General features: G+C 37.9%; 4 protein-coding genes across 6 annotated transcripts in view; 2 read left to right on the top strand and 2 right to left on the bottom strand.

Annotated features, from left to right (window-relative positions):
* LOC134825995 (uncharacterized) overlaps positions 1–6,433 on the top strand; it is a 32,973-nt gene extending 26,540 nt beyond the window's left edge. For 2 of the 3 annotated variants that reach the window (XM_063838234.1, XM_063838235.1), the window contains 7 exons: positions 1,224–1,403; positions 1,815–1,885; positions 2,308–2,387; positions 2,678–2,724; positions 4,607–4,733; positions 4,922–5,018; positions 5,134–6,433. In XM_063838234.1, the coding sequence (XP_063694304.1) occupies positions 1,224–1,403; positions 1,815–1,885; positions 2,308–2,387; positions 2,678–2,724; positions 4,607–4,733; positions 4,922–5,018; positions 5,134–5,569 (1,038 nt within the window). In that variant the 3' untranslated portion in view covers positions 5,570–6,433. The remainder of the gene's footprint in view (positions 1–1,223; positions 1,404–1,814; positions 1,886–2,307; positions 2,388–2,677; positions 2,725–4,606; positions 4,734–4,921; positions 5,019–5,133) is intronic. The other variant, XM_063838236.1, reaches the window with a different exon arrangement.
* LOC134825991 (lysosomal cholesterol signaling protein-like) overlaps positions 1–18,183 on the top strand; it is a 383,362-nt gene that overhangs the window by 26,991 nt on the left and 338,188 nt on the right. The gene's annotated exons all lie outside the window — the stretch shown is intronic.
* Positions 13,134–14,078, bottom strand: LOC134812713 (plastin-2-like). The gene is made up of 4 exons (XM_063820249.1): positions 13,971–14,078; positions 13,634–13,790; positions 13,411–13,497; positions 13,134–13,277 (listed from the first exon to the last, which is right to left on the bottom strand). The coding sequence occupies exons 1-4, from the start codon at positions 14,057–14,059 to the stop codon at positions 13,215–13,217; spliced, it is 396 nt and encodes a 131-aa protein (XP_063676319.1). The 5' UTR covers positions 14,060–14,078; the 3' UTR covers positions 13,134–13,214.
* LOC134811465 (uncharacterized) lies at positions 15,769–17,796 on the bottom strand. The gene is made up of 7 exons (XM_063818305.1): positions 17,745–17,796; positions 17,419–17,549; positions 16,966–17,127; positions 16,631–16,809; positions 16,220–16,468; positions 15,950–16,038; positions 15,769–15,843 (listed from the first exon to the last, which is right to left on the bottom strand). The coding sequence occupies exons 1-5, from the start codon at positions 17,768–17,770 to the stop codon at positions 16,361–16,363; spliced, it is 606 nt and encodes a 201-aa protein (XP_063674375.1). The 5' UTR covers positions 17,771–17,796; the 3' UTR covers positions 15,769–15,843; positions 15,950–16,038; positions 16,220–16,360.

The following is an 18,183-nucleotide window of genomic DNA, read 5'->3' as shown; positions in this document are numbered from 1 at the left end:
TGTTAATCAGTCCAGTCCAGTCTCAGTTTCTGCTGCTGTTATTGTTTTTAGCTGCTCTGTTGGTTTCATCTCAAAATGTCGCCCTTGTAATTTTTAATTGATTTGACTGTCAGCTGATGAAGCCAAGTCAATGCAGGAGAGAATTTTTGACGTGCAATTTACATATTTTGCAATTTTTTTATTGAGAAATGTGACAACACAAACCAACCGGGCCGGGGTTATCTGAACTCAGTCTCCAAACTTACATTCTATAATTATTTGGCAACCGATGTAGAATGTAGATTGTGTGAGTTACATATCGAAAGAATGCCGATAAGTCTAGTGTGCCAAATAATAAGTTTCCAGGATGTATCCTGTGTAATGTAACATTTTGTTGCAATATTTGTGATCTGTAGCTTCATTATCTAAGATTTGTAAAGTGCGTGTATAATATCGCAGCAGTGTTAATCTTCTCACGCAACGAGAATTTGTGTAATTTCAATAATATTGTCCTCATTGTTTCATATAATTTAATTTTTCAATTGAACGGCAAATTGAGATGAGCTGTCAAAATGTTTTAATGTATACTTACAAATTGGGAGGTCTTATCTTTCCGGAAATGTGTATTTATTATGAAGGTAATATAAGAGATGGAATTATATTGTTATACAAATTTTAAATGAGCGGGGACTTCGCGTTAACAGCTTAATTAATTCTTGCTAATAGATCTTCTCTCCTTCGTAATGAGATCGTGACTCCTGTAAGGGTATGGGAATGAGTTGTGTGTTTGACCGCAGATCGGTATTTAAAATTTCAAAAAAAAAACAGCCGATTGTCAATATCACATAAAATATACTGGCACTGTGTGAATAGTTCATAAAATACACTGTCAATGCCTCATTTGATTTGATTTGCAAGTTAGAAAATATAAAATATACAAATGTACAGCAAATCGAACAAAAATATAAAATGAGCCGAAATGTATTATATTATATATGTATGATAAAAAGCGTGGGTCAGTCATACAAGTACAATTACAAAGGACATGGACAACTTTCGAAACAGGAGTTTTATGGCCGCCCAAAGTCTTGATAACAACACTTCCACCTAGGATCCTAGGTGAAAGTGGGGCGGCCATTCCTATAGGAATAAAATAATGAATGGTGAGAAATGTGAAATCAATCAAAATTTTAAATAAATTATGTGAAGATTTGATATGTATGTTATTATTTTTATCTCCCCAGGACGGACAACAGTCTACAAGGCGAGAGTACAAGATGCTGATAGCGCGCTACGCGCAGGAACTTTTCCTCCCTGATCAGAGTGTAGCCGGAGCACTAAAACTTATCCACGACACTCCAATAAATGGCATTCCTCCTCCTAAACCTCCTAAACCTAAAGTTATCCCTCTCTACGATCAGTCGGTTCGTTAAAATGATTGTTAGTTAACCTATTTAAATGAATTAGTTAATATTACTTAGCCCGTTAAAACCTCCTGAGGTTGAGTTTGGAACTTTGATAGCTCTCATGAACTTTGAAATTGCTCAATAGTTATTAGGGCCCTAATGAGAGTTCAGGTAAGATTGTGCTATCAGGTAGGTGACTGGTGAGTGTCGCGGTCTATAGCAACGAAACAGTAAACCTGTCACATATACTCATTATAGCTGACACATTTCACTCCCTCATAAACTTCAGACGTAGTCGTAAGTCAGGTCACGTGACGCAAACCTCACTATTGGAACATGAGTACAATTTCTCATTCGTAGCTCTCAAATGTGACTGACTACTATAATTAATGTGATTACTGTAATTACTAAAACGTCTATCCCTTGCAGTCTGGTAAGCTTGTTTGGATGAATAGTGAAGACGATCCTAACTACGAGAATATCAACTATATCTACGAATTGTGAGTAGCATCTCGTAACCGGGTCCGGGACTCTACGGCGTAAGACTCTACGACATAAGACTTTAACCCTAACCCTAACCCTAACCCTAACCCTAACCCTAACCCTAACCCTAACCCTAACCCTAACCCTAACCCTAACCCTAACCCTAACCCTAACCCTAACCCTAACCCTAACCCTAACCCTAACCCTAACCCTAACCCTAACCCTAACCCTAACCCTAACCCTAACCCTAACCCTTACCTAGCTACGTTTCTTATCTAATGTTACCTGGCTACTTTATTTAAATTCCTAGATAATATTACTTAGCCTCCTAATGTTACCTAGCTAATGTTACTTAGCTACTAATGTTGTAAAATATGTAGGGCGACAAAGTAAACCTGAGTTTAAAGATATTCGTACTATAAACTATAAACTATTTCAGTTTAAATAACTTGAGGCCCAACACCGGGAACACAGACAACGCTGAAAAACATAGCGAGTTTATAAGACCTCCCCACCCTGGTGAGAATAATTCACATAATTCAACTATAGGGTTATAGTAAGGGAAGCAACTAACTACGTGACTTCTTTCCTAGATTTTCCTTATTTCTTAAATCTGTCAGCTGAATGCGCCTTGGAGTTTTCTTATTATTTTCTACAGAACCTGAGTGTTATTTGTGAAGAAAATAATAAGTTAAGCCGTGTCTTAGAATTAGAGTGTTATAAGAATTATCTTTTTAGTGCGAAAGATTCTTTGTGGTGAAAAGAATTAAGTTTAGAAATGTGGAAAGGTAAAAAGTTGTTTATTTCAGTCGAGATGAGACAATATGAGGATTTATGCAAGCTTGAATCGTCTCAGGTATGGGTATATTACGTAAATAATGTACTTATCTTGAAAAGAGATATTGAATTTAATATTTTGGATACATAAGAAAAAGTCGTGACCATTATCGGCATAAGTAGTCTTAAAATAAATGATGATTGGTTTGATATATAGGTCTTTTGGGCGAATACCGCTACCGATAGGGCGCCGTTAGGACCTTCTCTTTTGAAGGCGGATGCTCTAACCACTCGGTCACCTAGCCCATAAGTGGTCTGGCGCCGATATGGCACCAAATCACAATATGTACTTGGGATATGATATCCGAGTAATGATATGATCTCCGGCCAGGTCATGATGTATCTACGCAGCGGCTCTGAGTCATCCTAGAATATGAAACAGACCCATCGTGGTTCCTTAAAAATGATTTTAAAAGCAAGAACCAACCGATGTCACATAGATATATCGATAACGATCGCGTCTAAAATAGCTGTCTTTACATACGGTCATAGAGATAAGAAAGTGTTATCTGTTAGAAATTACGGGAGGTAGAAGTTAGAACGTTTCATTTTTTAGACAAATTTCGATGTATTTAAAATTGCTTGAAGTCAAGAATAATTAGCTCACCAAATTTATTATTATCAACTAGATCTGTAATTTTCTTAATTAAGAGTAGTGTTTTGGGAGGAAGTTTGGCCCTTTCCAAAAATGTATGTATGATCGAATCTATTCTTCTTTCTTCAACATCCGTCATAAAGTCGGTTCGAGCTCCAATTTGTGCGAGAACATTTCCCAAATTTTCTGATCATCAACATTTCAAATTCTATTAAAGTGCGTTTTCCAGGCTGCAAATCCTGGTGATGGTAGCCTGAAGTTGTGCTACTGCCAGCCTACAGTCTGTCCTCATTAAACTTACGAGGAAAATAAACAGTCCTAGGAGAAAGAGGGCGAGTAGTAAGAGTAGCACGATGAGGGTCGCTAGAACCACAAAGATTGGGTCTTTCATTCTACTTTTGAAAGGGATGAAGTTGATTGAGTTGAGGTCAACTCAGATAAAACGTCCTGAAGAGGGTTACAAGCAGAACTTTGCTAAAAAGTTGTTGCCATGATACTGAAAACCACACGAGACTGCAGTTGTTCCGTCTAATCCGCACGTGCAGTTTACTAAGTCTGCTGATCACTATCTCAGAGTGAAGGGACAACGGGTTCGCAAGATTCGTCACAAATAAACGGTTTCTTTGACGAATCAGCTGTCACCTTAGACTTAAGTGCATCGAAATCTTGGATTTCGCGGCGGGCGCAAAGACATTTTAACGATAAAAAAGTAAAACAATACACAGCTACCTAAACATCAATGGGCGCGCGCGCGCGCACAGCTACATGCATGCATGCATATCAGAATATGCTGGGTCGGTGACGATAAACTATCGGCAGTACAACTGTTACGATCGGCTATAAACCGATCTGATTCTGTAGTTCTAATTACGGATTAGGGAGCGGGAAACCTGCCACGTTACAATTTACATTAACAAAGCAAAGGAATTCTCATCGCATTTGCCCAACCTTTTCATTATATTATGTATGTGCTAGTCTTTCCCGCATGAGCAAATGGTAATTAATCAAACTTATTAGTATTAAGCAATAAACATATTGTATAATATAGTGCTTATTATGCTGTAGAAAGTTTGAGATTGTTCTCGTCCCACTCCCATGTCGAATCTACGAGGAAACGCAAAGATAATGTTATACTTCTAGTAATTGAGGTGCGATAGCAAGAGGAGGAAAATATTTGTAGATTGCTCCTCTCATTCACAGACTCAAGTGGCAAAACCGAAATTTTACCGTGTGTATCCTCTTGAAAACATTGAGTCGATCCATCCACGTGATGATGCCTTTCAGGTTTTAACCTTAAACCCTTCAGAGTCAGAATAGCTCACCTGGTCCAACTCGAGCGGTCAAGAAGAAGCAGACGTTTTTCAAAAGATTTAAACACAATCTTTTCGGAAAGTTAAATTCAAGTCTCGACAGTTATCTCGCTTCATCGACTAGTGGGTTAAATTTAACAACGATTAATTTTACGGTGATGACATTGTAATCTTACAATTTGTAAGGTGTACCAAATCAACACATTTCACCAATTTTGAATTGATATACGATGTCATAATGTCTTATTTGCTTTAACCAGTTAATTGCTTCATCTACATCTCGTCAGTCAAACTTCATGTTTATTTTGTAGAAACCCTAATTTCAGATCGCAGCTCTGAGTGTTCTAATTCAAAGATTAGTTTCTTCAAAAACAAGTCTAAAAAGGATAAGAATCGCTTCGAAAGACAGTAAGTAATCAACGTCTGTTGCCAATTGCACTATTCATTATCGAACTTTTGTCTCATTGCTTTAGAGTTAGCTATAGCACTGTTAAATATAGCTGTAATAATCTACAATTTTCAGGAGAAGCAACTCAGCGCCAGAGCCAGTACGGAACGTGAACCTGCAGTTGATCCCAGAAGTACAGAACAGTAACTCCCACCTCAACCCGACTTACGCTCGTCCCTACCAACCGTCCCTGTCCACTAACTCCCGGACGGGGTGCCGCTACTACCAAATGTTCCCAACACCTGACAATAGACTCCCCTCCCATCCGCCAGTCCGGGTAACCAAGTCCGACACCTTCAGTAACACCAGCATCTCCAGCTCGGGGAGTGTGTCTGGGGACAGTGCCTACTCTTCCCGTCCTTCCCTCAACGTGATAAAGTCAGCTCACCGCCCCGTTATATACGGTCCCCTCCCACCCAAACAGGAGGGCTACTACCAGGCACCTCTCAATAGGATATCTCTAAGGAGACGGTGTCCTTGTGGCTCTTGTCACAACGATAATAGCCGATAAGTTGTTAGGATTTAACACACTTTAGACTACATAGTTAATATTTTAGGGTTATGACCTTTTATTAAAAGGCGTGTTCGTTGGAACATTTAGCTAAGACGGTCGACGGATTCATTGAATTGAAAGATGACTGATAGTGATAAAATCTATTTTTGATTTTTGTTTTTTTATGGCTCTTCCAGCAAAATTGGAAACTGTGTAACTTTTATAATTCAAGACAGAGATAGCTTTTTATCTTACACAGTAAGCGGTTCTTACACTGATTATTAGCCGCGCCCCGCTCGACAAGGGATCGTTGCGTCAGTCTCAAGGGAGAAGGGCATGGTTGAAAAAATGCCGCAGCTTATTTATAGCTTCTGTAAAAATTTGCTGACGCGGAGGGGTGGACCCTTATAACAGTCAGTATTTGTGTACTTCAAAACCTCAGTAGTCAGTACTTCAGTAGCAAGTTGAAGCGATTGAGATCGAGAGTTTATGATCGGAATTTCAATCTTGCGCTGTAGTTGCATTTTGATAGTCAATATTTCGTCGACCAAAAGTTGTTTGACTCACCTATTACAAAACTCAAAAGATTTTAAGATTACGGCCAGTAAAATTAGGACCGATAAGGTATGGTTACTTTAATCTTGTAACAGTTTGATGTTTTAATTTGATTGATTGCCATTTTGTAATTGTATCTATATTTATTATTTTAGACACTATTGTAACTCAGTAAGGGTAACTTGAAATAATGCTGGTATGAAATGAAAATTTGAATATAAAGCTCTTTTCATGGGTCCGTTGCTGACCACAACAAAGTGTTATAATCATTTAGATATGGTCTAGAATTGTTCAGCTCAGATTTTATAGTATAAGTAAACTTATTAAGCCAGAACAATTGTATTTATGTGGTTTAGTTAAGTTTTCAAACAGATTATGGTGTTGGGATGCTGTTATTCGATGCTATAAATCGTGTATAGGCTCATGGGTAGTATAAGGCAATGTACTTCTTGGTTATCTTTATTTGAAAACGTATGTTTCATGAAAAGGTAAAGTAGAACTCATTGCTCAATAGTACATATTTATTATCTTCTTTAGTGGACAATATTATACATATTATGTAATACATATCGAGTAAGTTTTTTTCTTCTTATCATATGTATTTACTGCCTTTAAATGTGTTGAAAAAGTTTTTTCTGTATGCAAATAAAGAAATTCCAGAAATAATGAGGCGATACAAATAGTCGTTCACTCTTTCAAATTTTCGAATGAATTTTTGAATTTACACGTATATTTACATTATGCATGAGGCAAACATTTTGTCTTAGCCTTATCATGAGTTATACTTATACTTTTGTTCACTTTTACACATTTGCTCACATCACTCACAGTTCTGACATGGTTAACCACCTTCCTTGTGTTGTTGGTTAATCATATATATAAATACCTCATTTCATTTCATATTTAATGTATATTTATCAGGGATCAGAGATCACGCTTTCACCTTTTGATTGTAGCTTATAGTTATATTCAAATGTCTGTATATTAACAATTACAAAAGATATGGCCATCTTGGATCACAAATCTTGAATATGATTGTTTAACTAATAGGAGTATGACGTCATTATCACCACTTGGAGACGCGTCATCAAGTAGAGTGATTTTCAAAATCGATTTTTAATTTTGACAGCTTCTGAAGTCGATTTCACACCATTGATTTATTACTATTACATATTAAGGAGTAGAAAATCGGAAAGTTACTTACGTGGGGAAAATTGCTAAAATCAATGAAAGTTCCAATTTTCACGATTTTTCTCGACTTTGGAGTTCCGTTGTGATTAGAGTACTCTACTCAAAATCTTTTGATTTATTAAACTTAAAGTATATAAATACTGCACACATATCAAATTTACGATGCACATGCATTCGATGCGCACACAACTGACAACGTCCGCTTAAGGGGGGGGGGGGGGGTTCACCCTGATTTTTTTGTGAAACTTGGTTTCGAGATAGCAGTTGACCAACAAACTAAGACCGGTGACCAAACTTTTGAGGGGGTCCCCGACTCCAACCGCCAAACGGTGCCCGCGGGGCAGCCACGCCCATATTTGGTCCAAATTAAGCCCAATTTAGCCAAATACCCTGAACATGCCCACAACCCAGATTTGTTAGGTGCTTTACTTGTAGCTAGTGGTCCCCTGAACAAGTATATGAATTTTCATCAAGATTGGGCAAAAAATGACTGAGTTATGAGCCAAAAACCATATGACCATATTTGGGCATACGTACCAAATTTGATCGATTTTGGCCCATAAATTGGTCAAATATCAATATTTTTGAATGAAACCAACTTTATATGAAAGGTAAGCTTATACTACACCTTCTCTATGATTATCAGCTCAGTATCTACCTAACAGTGGATTCTGTGTTCAAATAATCACAAAAAATGAACAAAATCGTCCATATCTCAGTTCGGCGGCCAAATTCCAAAATTTGGCCGCCGAAAATTTGGCGGCCAAATTCCAAAATTTGCCAGGCATTTTTCAGAATTTGGCCGCCAAATTTTTTTTAAGGCCTAACTCAAAATTTCAATACAAAACTTAAGGTCGAAATGCGATTCTACGTTGATTCTGAAAATTTCATGTAAAAACATTGAAACCCTATTGAGTTCTATTGTTTTGAGCGAAATCAGTTTTGCAAATATCGCGAACTGAGATATGGACGATTTTGTTCATTTTTTGTGATTATTTGAACACAGAATCCACTGTTAGGTAGATACTGAGCTGATAATCATAGAGAATGTGTAGTATAAGGTTACCTTTCATATAAAGTTGGTTTCATTCAAAAATATTGATATTTGTCCAATTTATGGGCCAAAATCGATCAAATTTGGTACGTATGCCCAAATATGGTCATATGGTTTTTGGCTCATAACTCAGTCATTTTTTGCCCAATCTTGATGAAAATTCATATACTTGTTCAGGGGACCACTAGCTACAAGTAGAGCACATAAAATCTGGGTTTTGGGCATGTTCAGGGTATTTGGCTAAATTGGGCCTAATTTGGACCAAATATGGGCGTGGCTGCCCCGCGGGCACCGTTTGGCGGTTGGGGTCGGGGACCCCCTCAAAAGTTCGGTCACCAGTCTTAATTTGTTGGTCAACTGCTATCTCGAAACCAAGTTTCACAAAAAAATCAGGGTGAACCCTCCCCCTTAAAGTTTGCACGTGCGAAAGGTGAATTTTTTGCTCATTCGATTTCGATTAGTTTTTCTGCTTTCCCAATCCCACGAAAGTTAATGACATATATTAATATTATCATTTTCTCATCCTAAACTTAAAGATTTCGAGCGAACACAAACTTTTAAAATTTGTTTACGGGTAAACCGCCCCTAAAATGTCAGCCACCCCTAAAATGCCACTCTTGATTGATTGGATCCCAGCTTCTTAAAAAGTATCTTACCTAATCATTTGTAACTCCTAAACATAAAAAAATATCATTCGGACCCTGCCACATCCTGAAATTGAATCTAAATGATGCCATAAGGGCATTTTTTTCAATTTGTACGAATTTTTTACTTTTGAAAAAAAGCGCACAATTTTATAACTCTGGGATTCATTAATATTAACTCGGTTTTGGTCTAGGATAGTGATATTTACATATTTTAGCAACTTTGTACATATGACTGGAGATATGGAAAGTTATACATTACTCAATATTACTACCCTCCCCTAAAATGTCACCTGGCCGCCCCCTAAAATGTCATTTTATCAGATTCTGGCTTTGAGACTACAAGCACCATAAAATGGAGGTACCAGCCTATTAAACATCATATTTAGCATCTAATGGTAATATTGGAAAGCTTTGGCAGCTCAAGGAATTAGTTTTATATTATTAATCGCAATAAACATCCCCTAAAATGTCTAATTATCCTCCCTAAAATGTCATTTTAACCTGATCAAATTACTCAGGCTTTTCCTAAGATGCAATGCATTGCTACATACAAGAACAGCTCCTTCCAGCCAAATTTATCTCAATCTGGCCTAGAAAATGCCAATAAGTCAATAAAAGTTCAATTTAAAATAAAGTTCTTCATAAATGCCAAAAAAATGTGGGAGAATAATTACCTCCGATGGGTATCGAACGCGTAATCTGCTGCCTAAGAGCCAACGTGCCTACCACTCACGCCACCAGGTCCTAGTAAGGTCTGTAATATTTATATATATATACGCGCGGTTTCTGCTAATTCTAGATGCCTGCTAATTCTGCTATGCCTTTGATCTTTTAATGAATTTCTTCTTCTCCTTATCCCTACTACACATATCGTTAATAGTTGATGTTAATAATTAACAAGTGCCAAAACAAGAGCTATTATCGCACACCATGCGAACAAACAACAAATTTGACATTTTAGGGGAGAAAAAAATGACATTTAGGGGGCATATCATAGGTTTACCATAAACTAGTAGTTTTTGACATCCAATTTTGCTAAAAGCAGTCAAATCTAGTCTATAGAGAAGGTCAGATCGATTACTGGGTTGGCTTAGTTAACTACAGGTCACTAAAATTGCCAAAATGCAGGATGATGTTAAAAATCCCAAAAAATGCAATTAAAACATGCAATTTGCACTAGGTTAAAATCACATTGAATCCATTTCCTTTGTGTCAATTGTTAGTTTATAACTAGATAATCTAACTACAGGTGTAAATTTTGTTGACTGAGTTACTGTTTTGCCGTAAGTTCTGGGTATTCAAAAAAAAGTCCCCAAAAAGTCACAAAAAGTAAATTGACTAAATTCCACCATTTTTTTTTCAACAGAGAGAGAAATTCTGGTCAACACCTCTCAGAAATAGGTTATATTTGTCCCAGAAGTGGTTAAAATTAATAATTGAGCAACATTCTGAGTGCTACACAACCTGTTTTAGCTGACATTTTAGGGGTGGTGCATGTGACATTTTAGGGGGTAATTACGGTTTTGAGGCACTTCCTTTAGTGAGTGAATGTTTTCAAGTAGCTTAATGTTTTAATAAGACAAAACAAATAGTACTAGTGACAAAATATAAATCAGGCCTCCTGTACATTTTGTAATTATCACACATATAGAGTTGACATTTTAGGGGAGGTGTTTTAAAAGTGACCCCATTTCAACGTCAAAAAAATTGTACCTGATTTTATTTTCAAATTTCCAAATCTTCCTGGCAGGCTAGAAAAAGGTTTAAATATTATTCCTAGACACTTCAGAACCCTGTAAATTTAGCCCTAACTCGGCAATCTGGGCCCAAAAAACAGGTGACATTTTAGGGGCGGTTTACCCGTAAGGGATTATTTTGAAAAATGTTGAAATAGGCCTTATTGAAAGATTTTAAAATTTACACAAACACGTTCTCTTGGTGGCCCTAAATGACTAATCGAAATGATCCTAGTCTCTAATCTGATCCCAGCCCTAACCTTCACCCAATCTTTAACAAAAGCATATGCTGAAACCCTAACCCTAACGAGAAATTATACCAACTTCTTTGTATGGTCATATCACGTGATCGAGACAGTTTTTCGCCAATATCTCGCTAGGGGAGCATTTTAATACTAATCCTATGTCATGGTGGTGATTCAGAATCAGCTTGCGAAAATACATCGATCCAAGTTTAACTCTTTAAGAAAAATCTCTAAGATCGAAAAATCTCTAAGATCGACTGTAAAGTGATTTAGCACGCTCGACATGACACATGACAGCCCTTTAAAATTCGCCAAAAAACCACGCCCAAGATTTTAAATCTGTTTGGGAAATTGTCATAAATCAACTAATTTATAAATCAAGATCGAATGAAAAGCAAATTGCAAAAATTAAATTCATAATATTGACACGCGAACGTTTATAAATTGATACTTGATAGCATCTTATTTAAATGTCAAAAATTGCTCCTTCGGCTTCATAACGCGGCTAGCATTTGCATTAATTTAAGACTGCAGAGAGTTCGGACGTGTTGCTTTAATAATCCGTCAATATGCGTTTATATAAACTTATAAAGGCAAAGCTTAGCCGTAACTTATACGTTAAGTCTCACTCTCCTAATCCCCTTGCTACAACATACAAGTATACGTTATATATGCAATATACCTTACCTGCCTTAGGCTACATCATAATATATTAATATAGCTTGTGATTAATCTTCCCGACAATATGATATACATAAATCTTTCTTGATCTCCGCATCTCCGAATCTATATTCCGTTTTATCTAGATCTTCAACTCAATTCGGAAAATGTTTTGATTTCAGTAATCTTTCTCAATTATCACAACTCAAGCCAATTATAATTGTAGCTTGAAATTATTCGCGCTTAAAATAAAATATTTATACAGGAAGGCTTATACTTAAATTTGTTGAGCGATCCGGATCATGAATCTCCAAATAGTGACAATTCTCCTTACCGCAATAATCCTAACATGTCCTGTTTCGGGCATCGTCTGCTACAACTACAAGTGTCAGGAATTCCAATACTTGAACGGTACCCAACTGGAATCTAAATACGCTTCACTTAAGACTACGCAATGTGAGTTCAACGTTTAAGCATACAAGGATTAATATTAATTAACGAATAATGTTAATTATTGATGATCATTTATCAATTTATTCAATATGCATTACTTGTCAGTGTCTGGTACAAAATTTTAACCTAAAATTAAAAACCAATCATAACAGAATTTGATCTTGATTTTTCCAGATCTTCGTCCAGAAGTTCAATTGTGTAATGTGAACCTTATAAATTACGTTTATGAACACAATTCCAATATCATCCATACGAATAAAGTCAAGTGACTAAGATCTAGATTATAATTTATCATAATTTCAGCGTGTTCTACGGACTACACAGAAACTTGCGCAAATGGCTACGAAACTGACTCCTGTATTTCATTCTGGATCCACTTCCGGGTTGATAATAAAGACCTGGAGTTGCTGTGGAAATCCTGCGCCCCCGGGAAAGTGTCCTGCGAGGGCGTGGCCCCCATTCTACAGTCTTCCTTGACCAGGGAATCAGAGAAGTACGGAATAGATACGGAGTTGGTTAAGTACTCCTATTCTCCGACTTGTGATGAACATGATTTGTGTAATGGTGAGATTCCTGGCTACGAAAACTCGTCCGAAAAAAGAAGTCTGCATGTGTTGACGGTGCTGGTTCTGTTAACTAGTCTCATGAGATAAAATTAATTAGTAATTCCAAGTACGAGCTCAAAGTGTCAGCGTCAGTTTCTAATCTCACTCTACACTCTACTCAATTTTCTTAATCGTACACTTTCATGAACAACTTTTATGTCAAGGAGATAGATATTTATATATAATCTTGCTAGTTGTATTAAAATTTACATCGACTCTTCAAGTCGATGAAAATACAGCTGTTTAACGCTTGAGTTTCAAGATTTATTAAATTTATGTAACTGCTTAACTGAGAGCAGTCTTTAGAACATTTGGAGAGTTATAAAACGAATTTCACTGCAACCAGACGACATTTATTTTTATTTGGGATTATAATTAATACGATATTTCTTTGAAAACAAAAAGCTCCATTCGTAATTCGAATAGATAGATATTGTCCATTGTTCAAGCAGAGGATGTGACGAAATAGCGTTCGCCTGAAGAGTTCATCTTTCCTTATGAAAATTCCAGGATTATGTTACAGGTTGGCACCAACTTTCATCAGCCTAGCGAAAACAAGTCCTATCATTTTGTTATTGCCCTGAAATGATTTATTATGAATATATGCCCTTCGTCGTAAACTTTATGTTATCGATTTGGTTTTAAAAAATTCGATTAAAGTCGAACGAGAACTATTTGAATGTAGGTCTCATTTCTGTAATTGTCAAATTTACCTCAATAATGTCCTCGGGCAGTGCAAATACTGTAGCTCCAATCTTTCTCGCCATAGTTAAACAGTAACGGGCATTCTCCAACTTATCCTGTTGAGTAAAACATTAGAATTGTGCTAAAAAAGTGATTAAATGTTATGTAGCCTCGTGATTATTATATTTTTCAATTAAAAATGGGTGATCAACGGTCAACGGTAACTGGTAAAACAGTGATCAAGCAATTCACCTCAGGAGTAATCCCCGCTGCCACCATATCATAGCCTATACTCCCCGGTTGAATGATATCTATCAGATCCAACATTGCCTGGCTGCTCGTCAGAGTAGAAACTCTGAAGTTCCTGAAAACATGGCGACCTTTCTTCACCTTGTCCTCCTTCAGCTTCCTGGTTGAAATTGTTCTGCATTGAGTATTCCAATCGCTGCGTTCGGATCTTTGAGATCCAATTATTGCCGCCAAATTCCATCGTATTAATAAAATTTGTAGATCTTACAATTATAACACACATAATTTAGTTTAACAACGAATAACGTAATAATTAAAGAGGTTGCAGCGGGAGACTGACTTGTTACACCACTCGATGACTTCCTGTTCGGTAAGTTTCTTGTCACTGTCACCGTACGTCATAAGAGATAGAGTATAATACCGCATCATCTGCCAGAGAAGAGACAGCAACAACTTGTTACCCTCGTAGATATTGTTACCTTGAAAACACATCTTGTTATCTGGTCGTGGTGGAATTACATCTCCTTAGTTCAAGTTGTCATTTAATATATCCGAGTTAAGATCTCATGAACCCCGATATTGCAGGGAAGTCTAAACTCATGGCACTTAAACTGTGGATATCATTACGCGGGAAGTTGGTCGTTTAGCTCCGGACAGTCTATGCAACGTCTATGCAACGTCCGTGCAACAACAAAAGAACCGTCTATGCAACGTCTATGCAACGTCCCTGCACAATGAACACTCTATGCACACTCCCTGCACGGTCAGTCTATGCAACGTCTATGCAACGTCTATGCAACGTCCCTGCACAGTACCATATGAACACCGGCTACTAGCCGGCTACTAGCCGGCTAGTAGCCACTTTTGTAATAACAGCTCCTCAACTTCACATTAACAACCGGCTACTAACCGGCACTTGAAAAGTGGTCACTAGCCGGCTACTAACCGGCTACTAGCCGGCTAGTGACCACAAAGTGGCTACTAACCGGCTACTAAGCGGTCACTAGCCGGCTATTAGCCGAGCTCTAAAGCAGACCTATTAGTAGCCGGTTCTAAACCGGCTACTAGCCGGCACTTGAAAAGCGGTCACTAGCCGGCTACTAACCGGCTACTAACCGGCTAGTAACCGGTTAGTAGCCGGTTAGTAGCCGGCTAGCGACCGCTTTTCGAGTGCCGGCTAGTAGGTCCGCTTAAGAGCCGGCTAGTGACCGGTTAGTAGCCGGTTAGTAGCCACTTGGTGGTTACTAGCCGGTTAGTAGCCGGTTAGTAGCCGGCTAGTGACCGCTTTCTAAGTGCCGGCTAGTAGCCGGTTTGGAACCGGCTACTAGTAGGTCTGCTTTAGAGCTCGGCTAATAGCCGGCTAGTGACCGCTTAGTAGCCGGTTAGTAGCCACTTTGTGGTCACTAGCCGGCTAGTAGCCGGTTAGTAGCCGGCTAGTGACCACTTTTCAAGTGCCGGTTAGAAGCCGGTTGGTAATGTGAAGTTGAGGAGCTGTTATTACAAAAGTGGCTACTAGCCGGCTAGTAGCCGGCTAGTAGCCGGCTAGTAGCCGGTGTTCATATGGTACTGTGCAGGGACGTTGCATAGACGTTGCATAGACGTTGCATAGACTGACCGTGCAGGGAGTGTGCATAGAGTGTTCATTGTGCAGGGACGTTGCATAGACGTTGCATAGACGGTTCTTTTGTTGTTGCATGGACGTTGCATAGACGTTGCATAGACTGTCCGGAGCTAAACGACCAAGTTGCCCATTACGCTATGATATATCGATACACGACAACATTTTCTCCCTATTTGGGAATACCATACTTCCCAGATTTAAAAGAGTCTGTCACAATTTAATTTGTCTATCGCTTCTCTGAGGGAGCAAAAGTGAAATGAATACAAACAGAGGGAATGTCACACCAGGTAAGGGGTCGTTCAAATATTACGTAATCAATTTTTGGGGAATGTTTTTAACCCCATCCCCCCCCCCTCCGTAATCAGTTCTACACATAGCTATAGGGTCAAAATTACACTAGCGTAATCATTTGGAAACCCCCCTCCCCCCTCGGTTGATTAAGTAATATGTGAACGACCCTTAAGATAAGTACTAACCGTGTGATGCAGTAATTACAGTTCTCCACTGCGTGGTACACTTGTTGGAGAGGTTTGAAGGGAGGGACGTTTATCTCGTCCTGGTTCACCATACCTGGCTTCAAAACGTTGAACACCTGAGAAGAAGTCGTATTAAAAACAGGTTGTTTCACAAAAACACTCATTTTGATATTTATTATGGATATAAATATAATGACTAGAATTTAGAATAAGTGCCATCACCTGTAATAGGAGGTAACCATCTTTTAGGTCCTCGTAAAGGTAAGAGACGTACGGTGTGAAGTTGAGACTGTTCAACCAATGTCTGAAACCTGTGAAAGTGTTGCAACTTTGTGAAACAGTCACCCAATCTCATTCAAAGGACATTAGATGTGGAGGGCAGACAATATTCAAAATAGTGGAACAATCATTCAGATCTAGCATATTTTAACAAATAATCAAACTTAAATCAACTAATTAATAATCATGTAATTATCTAATAATCTTACATACTCTTTTCCTCTCTAGTTTCTTCAAAGAACATTTCTGTTTGATCGTTGTACTGCATTTCATCAAAATCATCAATTTGGTCTTCTTGATCATCTACCTCTAAGGACGGAAAAGCGTTGAAAAGTTGAGCAATAAACGCCGTGTTCAGCTTGATGTTGCCTTGATGATGTCTCGGGGAGTCACGAAGTTCAATACATCAAGATCTCTTGCGTATTCAAGGAGCATGTCCATTCGGTCTGCTAAATCAGTCTCCTGGAATACAATAAGTAAAGCCGCGGCTAATAGGGGCCATTCATAAACATTTTTCATATACACAGTAATTGACAGGAAGAAAGTTAGTTTGAAGAACAGAACTGATATTGTTATTTATATAACACTAAGGAAAGAAGGAAATGAGAAGAATGTAAAACTGACCCTGAGAGGAAGAAGTCCGGTGTCCTGAGGTGCGATAGCGGTGAACAGGTAGGTGTAAGCCTCCCCATTCTGTATGTCTTTGTAAAAGTTCTTGATCTGTTTGTGGTCACACACCCTCCTTATATGAAAGTTTACCCATCGTACCAGGAGATCTTCTGGAGTTTTTGCCATTAACTTAGCTGAAATTGAATGGAGCTTGGTTAATATTTGGGTTCAGAAAACAAATCAGCTAGTTAGTTCAAATTGAAATGTTGAGTACTAAAATAAAAGGAGTAAGATGATCTAGAGCAGGACTCTAATTCAGCTATTCAATTTCATCATGGTAGTTATCTTACCCACAGTTTCTCCCTCATTAAGCAATATCTTAAGTCCGGGGTAACTCTTCAGGTTGATGTGAGCCATCAGTCCGGCTCTAATAACCTGCCATACCACGTTCAGCTGGGACTGTTTAACACCGTCAACCATATCTTCAGGTTTGATGTTAACTATGCGGCAACCTGCGCAAAGTATCATTGTTAAAGTACCACTTCTGAATAACAAATTCAAAAATAAAACTTCTGCCATCCCATTTAGTTTTACAGAAACAACCTCTATTATATCTAAAAATTACAATTTCAACACGTTTATTAAGCTTCAAATGTTTAAGAGAACCATGATACTTAGGCCATACTATAATATATATTATATGGGACCGAAATACTAATATATAAAGGACCGGAAAAAAAAATTCTTGGTCTGTAAAATTAGAGCCGATGACTGATGAGGTAAGTAAATATATTCCAGCCTACCTATGGCAACACACGAGTTCAGGACCAAGTTATGATTTTCCAGCATCATAAAGTAGTTGAGCGGTTTAGTTTTTGGATAGTTCAGGGCTCTCTCGTCCACTGAGCCAGGAACTGAGTCGTTTATCAACTTACTGGATTGGAGGATGTATTAGAACACTAACAAATAAAACACAGGTTGTTATGCTGGGGGACTACAAACCCTTCCAGCTAGTTTCAAGCTGTGATAAAATTTACTCTAAAATCTATGTATGGCAAATAGTTGGAAATATGTTATCAGTTTCGCTATCAAGAGATTCATCTATATCATGTGCGTGAAATCTACCTACCTGAGAAGAATGCCATCCTTTATCATATCAAAGAAGTGATCACCTTCCTCCTTGAGAGGCAGGAACTTTTTAAAGTAATTTTTTGTAAGATATCGATCATTCTTCAATCTTTTGTTTATCCACCGCACAAAGGCCACCTTCTCCTGGATTAAATTTGAGAATGTCAAGATTTTGGATAAATATAGACAGATAAGCTCAAATTGATTATTAAGTCTTAAATGTTTGTAGTCATCAAATTGTCGTAGATTATAGATTAAATTTAACTTATCAACAGACTTCAGAGTTCAGATATGACTCAATGAGAAATCGCCGTTATTGTTAAACATAATTAAGGATGGTTCAAAATCGAATAATACGTAAGCATGATTTCGGCCATACAAGACCTCCCACTCCCCTCTCGGCCATTTTACGCATAGCTATTAGCTACTCTTTAGTAATA

This window comes from Bolinopsis microptera, chromosome 1 (assembly GCF_026151205.1).
Source record: "Bolinopsis microptera isolate Bmic1 chromosome 1, MBARI_Bmic_1.0, whole genome shotgun sequence".
In the NCBI taxonomy this organism is placed as follows: domain Eukaryota; kingdom Metazoa; phylum Ctenophora; class Tentaculata; order Lobata; family Bolinopsidae; genus Bolinopsis; species Bolinopsis microptera.
Note: the sequence above shows the minus strand (reverse complement) of the source record. Positions and strands in the feature narration are given on the sequence as shown.

What these genes read in the sequence shown, in the direction of transcription:
- LOC134812713 (XM_063820249.1), bottom strand. Translation starts at nt 14,059, where the DNA reads ATGATGCGGTATTATACTCTATCTCTTATGACGTACGGTGACAGTGAC. An exon ending in CAGCGGGGATTACTCCTGAG is followed by an intron (nt 13,498 to 13,633) that starts GTGAATTGCTTG and finishes TTTACTCAACAG; the next exon opens with GATAAGTTGGAGAATGCCCG. An exon ending in TGCCCGAGGACATTATTGAG is followed by an intron (nt 13,278 to 13,410) that starts GTAAATTTGACA and finishes AAATCATTTCAG; the next exon opens with GGCAATAACAAAATGATAGG.
- LOC134811465 (XM_063818305.1), bottom strand. Translation starts at nt 17,770, where the DNA reads ATGATAAAGGATGGCATTCTTCTCAG. An exon ending in AAGGATGGCATTCTTCTCAG is followed by an intron (nt 17,550 to 17,744) that starts GTAGGTAGATTT and finishes CCTCCAATCCAG; the next exon opens with TAAGTTGATAAACGACTCAG. An exon ending in GAACTCGTGTGTTGCCATAG is followed by an intron (nt 17,128 to 17,418) that starts GTAGGCTGGAAT and finishes TACTTTGCGCAG; the next exon opens with GTTGCCGCATAGTTAACATC.